At 36.4% G+C, this 13247-nt stretch overlaps 1 protein-coding gene across 6 annotated transcripts in view; it reads right to left on the bottom strand.

Moving 5' to 3' along the window:
* The window catches only part of PCNX4 (pecanex 4), a 55372-nt gene that overhangs the window by 31427 nt on the left and 10698 nt on the right, over window positions 1-13247 (bottom strand). For 4 of the 6 annotated variants that reach the window (XM_023627835.2, XM_070249830.1, XM_001497619.5 and 1 more), the window contains exons 2-6: window positions 12300-13042; window positions 3954-4133; window positions 3346-3860; window positions 3000-3100; window positions 2758-2880 (exon numbers count right to left, since the gene is read on the bottom strand). In XM_023627835.2, coding sequence (XP_023483603.1) covers window positions 2758-2880; window positions 3000-3100; window positions 3346-3860; window positions 3954-4133; window positions 12300-12988 — 1608 coding nt within the window. In that variant the 5' untranslated portion in view covers window positions 12989-13042. Of the gene's footprint in view, window positions 1-2757; window positions 2881-2999; window positions 3101-3345; window positions 3861-3953; window positions 4134-9625; window positions 9723-11694; window positions 11717-12299; window positions 13043-13247 lie in introns of those variants that run through there. The other 2 variants (XM_070249832.1, XM_023627836.2) reach the window with 2 other exon arrangements.

Here is a 13247-nt window from a genome sequence, read left to right as displayed (position 1 = left end):
CTATTCTGATATCTAAATCAAAGACATAAGAAAAGAAAGCTATATGTATATACTAATCACACAAAAATCCTCAACAAAATGCTAGCCAACTAAATCCTGCAACATATAAACAGGATTACACACCATGACCAAGTAGAATTTATTCCAGGAATGAAAGGTTGGTTTAAAAACTGAAAATCAATGTATTATACCATGTTAATAGATTAAAAGACCAAAACCACATGACCATTTCAAAAGACTCAGAAAAAGCATTTGGCAAAATCTGACACCTTAATGATAAAAAGACTTAACCAGGAATAGAAGCAAACTTCCTCAACCTGACAAACAGCATCTACAAAAAATGGGCAGTTGATATCATACTTAATGGTAAAACACTGACATCAACTTAATGGAGAAAGACTGAATGCTTTCCTCATAAGTTGTCCATTCTTACTCCTTGTATTCAACATTCTACTGGAGGTTCTAGCCAGGGTAATTAGGTAATAAAAAAAATGAAAAACATTCAGACTGGAAAGGAAGAAGTAAAACTATCTTTACTATACCTAATTTGCAGAAAACATGATCTTATATACAGAACATCCTAAGAAATCCACTAAAAATCTATTAGAACTAATGAAGGAGTTTAGTGATGTTTCAGGATACAAGATTAATATTAAAAAATCAATTGTATTCTATACTCTAGCAATAAACAAGACCCAAAATGAATTAAGAAAACAATTCCGTTTATGATATCATCAAAAAGAATAAAATACTTAGGATAAAATTTAATTAAAGCATGAAACTTGTACACCAAAAACTACAAACACTTAAAATAAAGAAGATATAAATAAATGTAAAGACATCTCAAGTTCATGGAAAAGAAGAATTAGTATTTTTAAGATGGCAATACTCCCCAAATTGATATAGAGATTTTAGGCAATCCCTATCAAAGTCTCAGATGTGGTTTTGCAAAAACTGAAAAGCTGAAACTTTCAATTGGTAAAACAAGGGTACCAGAACAGTCAAAACAATACTTAAAAAGAAAAACAAAGCCAGAAGACTCACATTTCCAAATTTCAATACCTACTACAAAGCTGTAATAATCAAGACAGCGTAGCACTGGCATAAGGACAGACATATAGATGAATGGAAAAGAACTGAGAGTCCAGAAATAAACCCTCACATTTGTCATTTGATTTTTGAGAAAGGTACCAAGAAAACTCATTGAGAGAAGAATAGTTTTTTCAATAAATGATGCTGGGACAATTGTACATCTATACACAAAAGAATGGATTTGGAACTCTACTTCACATGATATACAAAAAGCAACTCAAAGTAGATCATAGCCCTCAAACGTAAGAGCTAAAACTGTGAAACTCTTAGAAGAAAACATAGTAAATCTTTCTGATCTTGGAATAGGCAGTGTTTATTAGATATGACACCAAAAATACAAATGACAAAAGAAAAATAATTAAATTGAACATCATCAAAGTTAAAAACTTTTGGGGCTGGCCCTGTGGCTTAGTGATTAAATTTGCATGACCTGCTTCAGTGGCCCAGGGTTTTTGCCATTTTGGATCCTGGGTGTGGACCTAGCACCACTTATTGAGCCAAGCTGAGGCAGCATCCCACATACCAGAACCAGAAGGACCTACAATTAGAATACATAACTATGTACTGGGAGGCTTTGGGGAGAAGAAGAAAAAGAAAGAAAGAAAAAAAGAAGATTGGTAACAGATGTTAGCTCAGGGCCAATCTTAAAAAAAAAAAAGAATTAAAAACTTTTTTGATTCGAAGGTCATTATCAAGAAAGTGAAAACCTACAGGAGAAAATTTTTGCTTATATCTGTCAAAGAACGTGTATCCAGAATATACAAAGAACTCTTACAACTCAACAATAAAAAGACAACCCAAGTAAAAATGGGCAAAAGATTTGAACAGACATTTCTCAAAAAACATATACAAATGGCAAATAAACATATGAAAAGATTCATTATTAACATTCAGAGAAACGCAAACCAAAATCACAATGAGATAGTAGTTCATACCTACTAGAATGACTATAATGAAAAAGTCATATAATAACAAGTATTGGCGAAGATATAGAGAAATTACAATCCTCATACAGTGCTGGTGGGAATGTAAAATGGCGCAACCACTTTGGAAAAATGTTTGGCAATATCTTGCAGTGTTAAACATATTGTGCCTACACGAATGAAATTCAGTCCTAGGTACACATACCCAAGAGAAATGAACACTACGTCCGTACAAAACTCATACACGAATGTTCACAGCATTATTTATAATAGTCAAAAAGTGGAAACAACCTAAATATCCAACATCTGATGAATGATTCAACCATAGTGGTATATCCATACAACAGAATATTATTTGGCAATAAAAAGGAATAAAATACTGATACATGCTACAACATGGATGAACCTTGAAAACATCTAAGTGAAAGAAGCCAGATGCAAAGAATACAGATTGCATAATTCCATTCACATGAAATGTCCAGAATAGGCAAATCCACAGAGACAGAAAGTAGATTAATGGTTGCTGGGGCTGGAGTGGAGGGTGGGTGGGATGGAGAGTGGGAATGGGGAATGACTATTATGTGCATGAGGTTTCTTTCTGGAATGTTGAAAATGTTCTAAAATTAGATTGTGGTGATGACTGCAAAATTCTGAATATATACCACTGAAGTATATACTTTAAGTGGATGATTTTATGGTATATGAAATACATCTTCATAAAGCTGTTAAAAATTATACTTACCAGTAAGAGTCTGATTCCTGTATCCAGGCTTCTGTTCCACCATATGTCTGTACTGGGGATCAGCAAGTGCCCTGCTGATACAATGACTGTCTCCAATAAAGCATTTTCTGTATTTTGCCATACCTGCAGTACACAAAGTATCCACTTTATTAGGTAGAATTTGATAATCTAAGTAAACTGTTAAGAGTAAAAATCACAAATGTAGGAATAGGAAAATACTATTAAGTGCATATTAGGATTACCATTCTAAAAGCTCTTGTGAATCCAATGGAGACAGACACAGAGTGGAGCCCTTGTAAGGAATTGTCCAATGAAAGAAATGCTATCATAGCAAAAGGTGACACTAAGACAAACAAAAAAAAGATGGATTTAATTAAGGCAAAGTAACCCCTTCTACCACATTTTACTCAGGCCAATATGAGTTTTTTAATGAGTACTTCTAAGCAATTAAGTAAAAAAACTAATGAACAAATTAAAAAATAAAAGAATAAACACTTTTATGCAGTATATTACACAAATATGAGAATTCCATTAAACTTTTGTACACTTCCTAGATATAACACAAGGTTATAGATTTTATCTTCCTACCTAGATTTAGCAAAATCCGCCTGACAACACCAATCTTCAGGAGCCTTGTTTGCTTCTCTAAGAATAAAGTCACAGCTTGCACATCCTTTGGATAGAAAGGGTTTCGGAAAATTCCAAAGATATAGACACTCTGAATTTCTCTAAGTAACCACAGTAATGTAAGTAATATCATCAAAACATAGCCAACAATAGCCTGGGGACTGTTTTTGGAAATCTGTGAGAAACCAGCAAAGTGATGCAGCAAACTAGTTTCTAAGAGAGCCAAGACTAATACAACAATGTAGAAAAGGCATTCCTTCCAAGTAAACTGTTTTTTGGAGCCACTAGGTAAAGCCTTAGATTTGGTTCCAACTCTGTGTCTCGTTACACTGTGTTTGAAGACAAAACCCATTTCACTTAGGTTAAGACTAAGTAAGAATCCAAGTCCAGTCATGAAAAGAACCACACCAAGAGTGTTGGGAATGAAATATGATGTTACAGCTGTTCCAGCAGAAACGATGAACATCATTAATAACCTGCAGGGCAAAAAAAGAGAAGAAAAGATTTGCTTGAAAAGGAAAGTTCTTTAAGAATAAGTCAAATATAACTGTAACATTTAAAATAATTACCGGAGGTGGGTTGACATAGATGAACCTCCAAGGCCAAACTCTAAAACCTGCTCCATTGCCCATAAGAAAAGTGCATCAGGCGGGGGCAGGGTCCCAAGTGCCCACAGAAAGGGTAAAAATATAAATAAGATGTGTAAAATCTGACTCATTTGTTCTAGAGCTGGTATATTTACCATAAACCTATAAGAAAAAGAAAACACTTAAATTATACAAAGTAACATAAAGAAGAGGATCTTTCCAGGAAAAACAAAACAACTCATATATCCACTTGCTCCACATACACCTTCTCCAAAACAAAAGGTCCTAGTCCCAACTTTCGAAAGACCATCCCATATAAACTGTGACCACTGTCCTTCCCCCATACCAGTAACTACTCCTACACAATTGTGTATACGTTTAGCACTTAGAGAATATGTGAATTCAAACCTGGAAAGAAGGAAGAAGTAATTAAAAGCAATTTACTGAATAAAATTGAATTCAGGGATTTGTAAAATGTAACTGAGCCCACGGCAAAAATATTTCTCCCTTAAATCTCTAAACTACACTGGCTAAAATTCTACCAATGGTTCTTTAGAGTTCAAAATTTAAAATTACAAGTGACTCTGGAAAAGCCAACCCTTACTGCTATTCATACATTAGTAGCAGCAAAGAGAGAGGGCTCCTCTTTCTCCTACTCTCTCCTGTCCTGTCTCACTCCCAAGTCCTAGTCAGTATAATTACTATCAGAAGTCAGCAACATGAGGTTATGGATGTGTCTCTGTGGATTAGCCTGGGAACTTAACTAAGATTTATAATGCTCTTTCTATTTTGTATAAAAGTGGCATGGATTTGAGAACACCAACTTGCACAATATAATCTCATAAATTAGAGAAGGTTTCTATCTTAAGTGGAGAAACTGGTTCTTGGTATAACACTTATCAGTTAAATATAACATCATTAAACCATTTCAAATTAATAAAAACTTTAAAGTATAGAAGAATAAACATTATCAGTATGTTACTACTTTTTTGGACTGAGGCTAACCAAACACTTTGTCTGGAAACTAACAACGTCCTAGTACTTACGGAGTTCCAAAGATAACTGTCAAAAGAGAAAACTAAATCTCAAAATTTGCACAAGTGTACCTCCGAGATTTGTAGGTATGGTTCCAGACCACTGCAATAAAGCGATTATTGCAATAAAGCAAGTCACACGAGTTTTCTGGTTTCCCAGTACATATAAAAGTTAGGTTTACACTATACTGTAGTCTGTGTAATAGCATTATGTCTAAAAAACCAACGTACACACCTTAATTAAAAAATACTTTATTGCTAAAAAATGCTAACCATTATCTGAGCCTTTAGCCAGTCATAATCCTTTTGCTGGTGGAGAGTCTTGCCTCTCTGTTGAAGGCTACTGACTGCTCAGGGTGGTGGTTGCTGAAGGTTGGGTGGCTATGGCAATTTCTTAAAGTAAGACAACAATGAGGGGCTGGCCCTGTGGCCGAGTGGTTGAGTTTGCACTTCCACTGCAGGCGGCCCAGTGTTTCGTTGGTTCGAATCCTGGGCGCGGACATGGCAGTGCTCATCAGGCCACGCTGAGGCAGCGTCCCACATGCCACAACTAGAAGGACCCACAACAAAGAATATACAACTATCTACCAGGGGGCTTTAGGGAGAAAAAGGGAAAAAAAAAATCTTTAAAAAAAAAAAAAAGACAACAATGAAGTTTGCCGCATCGATTGACTTTTTCTTTGATGAATGATTTTTCCATAGCATGTGATGCTATTTGATAGCATTTCACCCAGATAGAAATTCTTTCAAAACTGGAACTAATCCTCTCACTCCTGCCACTGCTTTATCAACTGGTTACGTAATATTCTAAATCCTTTGTTGTCATTTCAACAATCTTCACAGCATCTTCACCAGGAGTAGATTCCACCTCAAGACATCATTTTTTTGCTTATTCATAAGAAGCAACTACTCATCTGCAGCAATTCAGTCACATCTTCAGGCTCCACTTCTACTTCTAGTTCTCTTGCTGTTTCCACCACATCTGCAGTTTACTTCTTCCACTGAAGTCTGGAACCCCTCAAAGTCATTCATGAGGGTTAGAATCAACTTCTTCTCAACACCTGTTAATATTGTTATTTTGACCTCTCCCCACACATCACAAATGTTCTTAATGGCAAAGAATGGTGAATCCTTCCCTGGTTTTCAACTTACTTTGCCCAGACTCATCAGAGGAATCACTATCTATGGCAGCTATAGCCTTGCAAAATAAAATTTCTTAATAACTTGAAAGTCGAAATTACTCCTTAATCCATGGGCTCCTGAATGGATACTGTGTTAGCAGGCATGAAAACAACAATCTTGTACGTCTCCAGCAGAGCTCTTGGGTGACCAGGTACACTGTCAATGAACAGTTATATTTTCAAAGGAATCTCTTTTTTCTGAGCAGTAGGTCTCAACAGTGGGTTTAAAATATTCAATAAACCATGTAAAACCATGTAAAGGAAACCATGCAAAGGAAAAGTTCCTGAAGGAAATTAGAGGTGCTACTCCAGTGAACACACGAATGATAAGAAAGCAAAACAGCCTAATTGTTGACATGGAGAAAGTTTTAGTGGTCTGGCTAGAAGATCAAACTAGCCATGCTTTTTAAAACTAGCAAACCATGTGGTAAACAGATTTGCTGTCACTCAGGCTTTGTTGTGCCATTCATAGAGCACAGGCAGGGTAGATTTAGCATAATTCTTAAGAGCTCTAGGATTTCTGGAATGGTAAATGAGCACTGGATTAAACTTAAAGTCATCAGCTGCATTAGCCCCTAACAAGAGAGCCAGACAGCCCTGTGAAGCCAGGCATTGACTTCTCTCTAGCTATGAAAGTTCTAGATGGCATCTTCTTCTAATATAAGGCTGTTTCATCTACAGTGAAAATCTGTTGATTATGTGGCCACCTTAATGAATGATCTTGGCTAGATCTCCAGGAGAACTTGCTGCAGCTTCTGCATCAGCACTTGCTGCTCCATCCTGCACTGTTATGTTATGGAGGCAGCTTCTTTCCTTAAACCTTGGGAACCAACCTCTGCTAGCTTCAGACTTTTCTTCTGCAGCTTCCTCACCTCTCTCAGCCTTCAAAGAACTGACAAGAGTGAGGGCCTTTCTCTGGACTAGGTTTTGGCTTAAGAGAATGTTGTGGCTGATTTAGTCTTCCATCCAGATCCCTAAAACTTTCTCCATATCAGCAATAAGGCTGTTTCACTTCCTTATCATTCATATATTCATTGGGACAGCACTTTTCATTTCCTTCAAGAACTTTTCCTTTGCATTCACAACTTAGCTGTTTAGTGTAAGAGGCTTAGCTTTTGGCCTGTCTTGGCTTTCAACATGCCTTCCTCACTAAGCTTAATTATTTCTAGCTTTTGATTTAAAGTGAGAGATGTGCGACTCTTCCTTTCACTTGAACACTTAGAGGCTGTAGGGTTATTAATTGGCGTAATTTCAATATCATTGTGTCACAGGGAAAAGGGAGGCCTGAGGAGACGGAGAGAGATGAGGGAACGGCCCATCGGTGGAGCAGTCAAAGCCCATACAACATTTATCGATTAAGTTCGCCATCTTATATGGGCACAGTTCGTGGAGCCCCAAAACAATTATAATAGTAACATCAAAGATCACTAATCACAGATCATCCTAACAAATAGAATAATGAACAAGTTTAAAATATCGTGAGAATTACCAAAATGTGACACAGAGACAGGAAGTGAGCAAATGCTGTTGCAAAGATGGTGCCAACAGACTTGCTCGGTGCAGGGTTGCCCCAAACCTTCAATTTGTAAAAAACGCATTATCTGCAAAGCACAGTAAAGCAAAGCATAGTAAAATCGGGTATGCCTGTAACATAACTGTACTTGAATAACTGAGCTGCTGGGAATCAAAGTCAAGGAGAAAGGCAACTTCTGTAATAATTATCCACTTAGGTGAATGTTAACAGTCCAGAAGCAAATGTATAGCAACTATGGATATAATAATGGGATAATGTATTTGCTCACACAGATACCAGGACTAGGCCAGCTAATGCACCTGTGCCTCATAATGCTTGTCCTTCAAATTTTTACAAGCAGAGGATTAATGAACACAAGGTTAACAGTGTGATGCTATATTAGACGACAATACTTTCTATAGTGCGGTTTTAAAATAAAATTCATTTCATTCTGAGAAAAAAACACTCAAGTAACAGAAAAGAAAACCAAACCACACACAATAAGCCACAGGGAGGTCAAGGAAAACATGCAGATTTGTATAGTTTTGTGGGGTTTTTTAAAGAAAATACTTCTCTTGTTAACATATTCAAAGATAAGATAATTTGTGTAAAAATAATGTGTACTCAGGAAATATTTTACCCAAATTCAATTTACCCTTTTTGTTCTTAAAGTAAGCAGCAAGCAATCGCACAGAAAAGTATTTATATACATGGACATCTTAAATAAATATAAGCACATGTAACTGAACTAACCAAACATTGTGATTACCTTCCTGTGTGTATGACTCAGCCCCAAATAGATGATTATTGCGGTTAATTCTTTTATAAGAAAAAATGTTTAAATTCTAATGTTTCTGATAATGCAAGAGGAATTTTCTAGGGCAAAAAAAGTCTAAGCCCTCAAGAAAACAACTTTGTTTTGAATCTAACAACCATAAAAATATTCCAAATTCTGTACTAAGATCCACATGCCCAGAAAAAGATATTCTGTTTCATAGTGGCTAAGATGAAATAAATATCTACCATTCATTCAAACAATTCCTAAGAGTCCATGAACTAAGCATTGTAAATTTAACACTTGTCTTTAATATAAATGCACAGAAGTCATTTAAAAATTTTAATATACAACTGTACTGGGTAGAATAAAGAATGGGGAAAGAGAAAAGATTACTACACTGTGGGGCTCAACTCTTCGACTTTCACATTCTCTGAAATAAAATCAAGACATAATTTTATATATCTGACACCTGTCCAAATTTGAATAGTGCACACATTCTATACATTATTTATCTGCTATATCACACCTACTGTATAAAGATATTGATTCTTTATTACTTTGTTAATTAGAAGCTAAAAATTTTCTAAAAGTGAAGTAGGGGGTAACTTTTCTGCACAAACATGTCATTTTTTTCTTTAAAAACAGATTTGTGGACTGCCTTTGCCTTTTCTTTTAGTTATAGTTGAAAAAATCTCTTTATAATTAAATATTAAAATTGTATATTAAATCAAACTAGTGTTACTACACTCCACTAGAATGGAGTATAAAACATTTCACGGCTTTTCATTTAGCAACGAGTAACACAAAAAGTCAAGGTAACCAAATTATAAATTAAGTGAGATTTTTTTTAAAATGAAAGAATCTAGGGCATCATTTGCAAAGATGTATTATAGCAGGCATATAACATCTGATTTCAGAAATGGCAGAGCAAGATGGTAACTCAAGAATATGTATTCTGAAAATAATCATCTTATAAACTTAAATCTTTAAAAAGGGGTGAAATGTATACATACACATTTAAACTCAATTTTATTGCTAACTTTTCAAAATCAAACATTTAACTGTAATATATTTTATGGTTAGTAAATGGTAATGGTACTAAGAAACTAATTACAAATTAATCTCCCATAAATCAATTCTCCTCTTACATATTTAATTAGGTGAAGAAATATAAGGGTATCCTCTCATGTCTCCTCTGGTCCATAAATGCAGCACAATTAGAAGAGACTAAGAGTTAAGGAACAGCAGACACCTAAGAACAGGTCAGTTTCAGTACACAAACTGGCTAAATATTTTTAAATGCTTTGTCTTATTTCAGGCTGCCATAACAAAATACCATGGACTAGGGGGCTCAAACAACAGAAATTTATTTCTCACGGTTCTGGAGGGAGGGAGTTTGAGATCTAAGTGCCATCACGGTCGGGTTCTGGTGAGAACTCTCTTCCTGGCGTGCAGACAGACAACTTCTCAGAATAGTAGACAGAGAGAGAGAGATCAAGCTCTTTGGTGCCTCTTCTTATAAGGGCACTAATCCTATTAGACCAGGGCCACTCTGATGACTTAGTTACCTCCCAAAGACTCCATCTCCAAATACCATCACCCTGGGGATTAGGTCTTCAATATACGAATTTTGAGGGAACACAAACATTCAGTCCATACTGTTCCACCCCACTCTCCCAAATTCATGTTCTTCTTATATGCAAAGCACATTCATTCCATCCCAACAGCCCTGAAAGTCTTAACTCATTCTCACATAAACTCTAAATTCTTTAGTTTCATCTAAATATCATCTAAATCAGATACAGGAGAGACTCAAAGTATGCTCCACCCTGAGGCAAAATTCCTCTCCAGCTGTGAAGCTGTGAAACCAGACAAGTTACGTGCTTCCAAAACACAATGGTGGGACAGGCACGGAATGAACATTCCCATTCCAAAAGGGAGAAACAGGAAAGGAAAAGGTGACAGGTCCCAAAGAATCTCAAAACCCAGCAAGGCAACTTCCATTAGATCTTAATGCTGAAGAAGTTCCATACTCTGCCCTCCAGGCCCCCAGGGCGGCAACATTGCCCAAACAGCTCTATATGGGGGTCCCACCCTCACGGCTCTACAGGGCGGTACCACCCCCAAGGCTTCCAGCAGAGGCCTTCTAACTTGTTGAAACTGAGGCAGTAGCCCTGATAATTTCTGAATCACTTTTGGGGTTGTTTTTCTCTCTTCTTAAAGAATAGTGCATGTTTACAGCCAAAGAGCTCTAACATCCTTGTCCTGTCAAATCTAAGAAGTCTAACAGCCTTCATTCATTTCAGCTTGTCTCAGTACCCTTTAGTCCAAATTGGCAGTGTTTATGTTCATATAATCCCATAAGCTATTTGTTGAGTGGTAATCCGGACCTTGGCATTCTCTTCAGAACATACTTTCTCATTTTTTTGCAATATAGATAGGCTGAACATTTTCCAAATCTTCAAGTTCTAGTTCCTTTTTGCTTAGCAATTCCTTCTTCTCTCTCCTTTCATATTTTATATAAGCAATCAGGAGGAATCAAGCTGTTCCTTCAACACTTTGCTTATAAATCTCCTCAGCTATGTATCCAATTTCACCACCTAAGTTCTACCTTCCATAAAACGATGGAAAATGTTTCAGCCAAGTTCTTTGGTACTTTATAACAAGGACTGCCTTTCCTCCAGTTTCCAATAACACTTTCATTTCTGTCTGAGATCTCACGAGAATTGTCCATATTTCTAGAACACACCTCAAAACTCTCCCAGCCTCAACACATTATCCAGTTCCAAAGCCACTTCTACACTTTTAGGTATTTTGTACAAGAGCACCCCACCTCTTGGTATAGAAATCTTAGTCAGCTTGGGCAGGCATAATGAAATACCACAGACTGGGTGGCTTAACAACAGAAATCTATTTCTCACAGTTCTGGAGGCTGGAAGCCTGAGACTAGAGTGCCATTATGGTTGGGTTCTGGTGAGAACTCTCTTTCTGGCTTGCAAATAGTCAGCTTCTCACTGTACCTCACTAGCTCTCTGGTGTCTCTTCCTATAAGGGCGCTACTCTCATCAGACCAGGGCCCACCTTCATTATCCTACCTCTCACAGACCCCATATCCAAATACCACCACATTGGGGGTTAGGGCTTTAACATATGAATTTGGGAGGGACACAAATATTCACTCCATAACACGCCTGTACATTTCTACCTGGACACTAACCTGTGAAAGAGAAAGCTGCAATCTACAGAAACAAAGAAAGAAAAGTCAGATTTAGAAAAAGCAAGCAAAGGGGTTATCAAACAATTTTGTAAGCAACTTTGTTAAAAACACTATTTTCTATTTTTCTTCTGTAGTAAATTGGTTAGAAAATCTATATTCCTTCTATATAGTTACTACAACAAAATTAGAAATAAGTTATTCTATTCATCATAAATTCACTCAATCTATACATAATATTTATGTGTATAAATTTTAAATCCTTCATTTTCTCCTCACAGGAAAGTTCCATCTTTTTTCATAGGTTTCAGTCAGACTATTGTATACATTCATAGCTCCTTATTTAAAGTGAAACACAGTATTGAAATTTTACTTATTTATCTAATAACGGGTTTTCTCTTTGTTCTTCAACATGACCTAATTACTGCTTTAGTATGAATGTTTAACATAGCTTAGTCCTAAGAGATTAATCATCAAAACAACTTTATCATCCAAAGATTTGGTCCGTATGACTTTCAATTCATAGATTCATTTTTTTAATACCCAGGAGAGTGCTCTTACTATGTATGCTTAAAAATAAAGCTATAAAGTATTTCACAGCTTATTACCTGTGTGCAAGGTCTACAGAAACAAAGAAAAAAATATAAAGAGGTCTCATAAGAGGAGTGATTTCATAAGTATCCTGGGTTTGGAAAGTTGCAGTCTCTGTAGCTGTGTTTACAATTAATGAATATTCTCCTATACATAATGTCATCCATCCAAAGACAAACAGTAGCACAGTGCCTCCTGCACTGCCGTACAGCAAGGTTATTCTATTCGGGAGCAGATACCATGTTCCAAGACCACAGATTAATCCAGCAAAAACAGAATGAAAAACTGTATTGGCTATAGATTTCTTGCCAGGAATTAGAAATTTGATAGTCTCAGCACCAGCACAACTTGTAAATTCATGCTCATCTTCCTGCGCTAAGATATCTGTGGGCAGCATTCTTTCTACCGTCACCGATTTGTTTCTGGCGTGTAAACTTGTGAACTGGATGACAAATGCGGTGAAAAGCATTAGTCCACCTGAAAGTGCCGCTGTGTAATAGTCTTCCAGGGTGCCTAATTGGTACAAGAGTGTTCCTATTCCACCCAAAACCCATGGCATTAGAAAAAGGATAATCTGATTAATATATATGTAAGGAGGGGCACAATAGCCTAATTTGAGTCGAGGGCCTCCAAGAACAGTCTGTGGAAAGCGCTTCAGAAAGAAGTCCTGTTTGTAATCATTCAGCAGAGGCACATCTGGACTCATCCTTCTCCCTCGGGATTATTCAGAAAGTCACATCCTCTTCTGTAACAGCAGACTCTAAAAAAAGAAAAAAGTCACACTTAAAACATGGCGACGAATCCCCAGATTTCTATTTTACTCCTTAGTTCCTTTAAGGGCAGGATTTATAATTTCACTTCTCCAGCTCTTCCCCATTGCATCACACATACTTGGCACTAAACAAATAGTTGCTAAGTTATTTTTTATTTAAAAAAAAAATCAAAGTCATTATTAATTTATCTAG

The sequence above is a fragment of the Equus caballus genome, chromosome 24 (assembly GCF_041296265.1).
Source record: "Equus caballus isolate H_3958 breed thoroughbred chromosome 24, TB-T2T, whole genome shotgun sequence".
Lineage (NCBI taxonomy): Eukaryota > Metazoa > Chordata > Mammalia > Perissodactyla > Equidae > Equus > Equus caballus.
The sequence above is the reverse complement of the archived record's forward strand: the minus strand, read 5'-3'. Positions and strand labels throughout refer to the sequence as shown.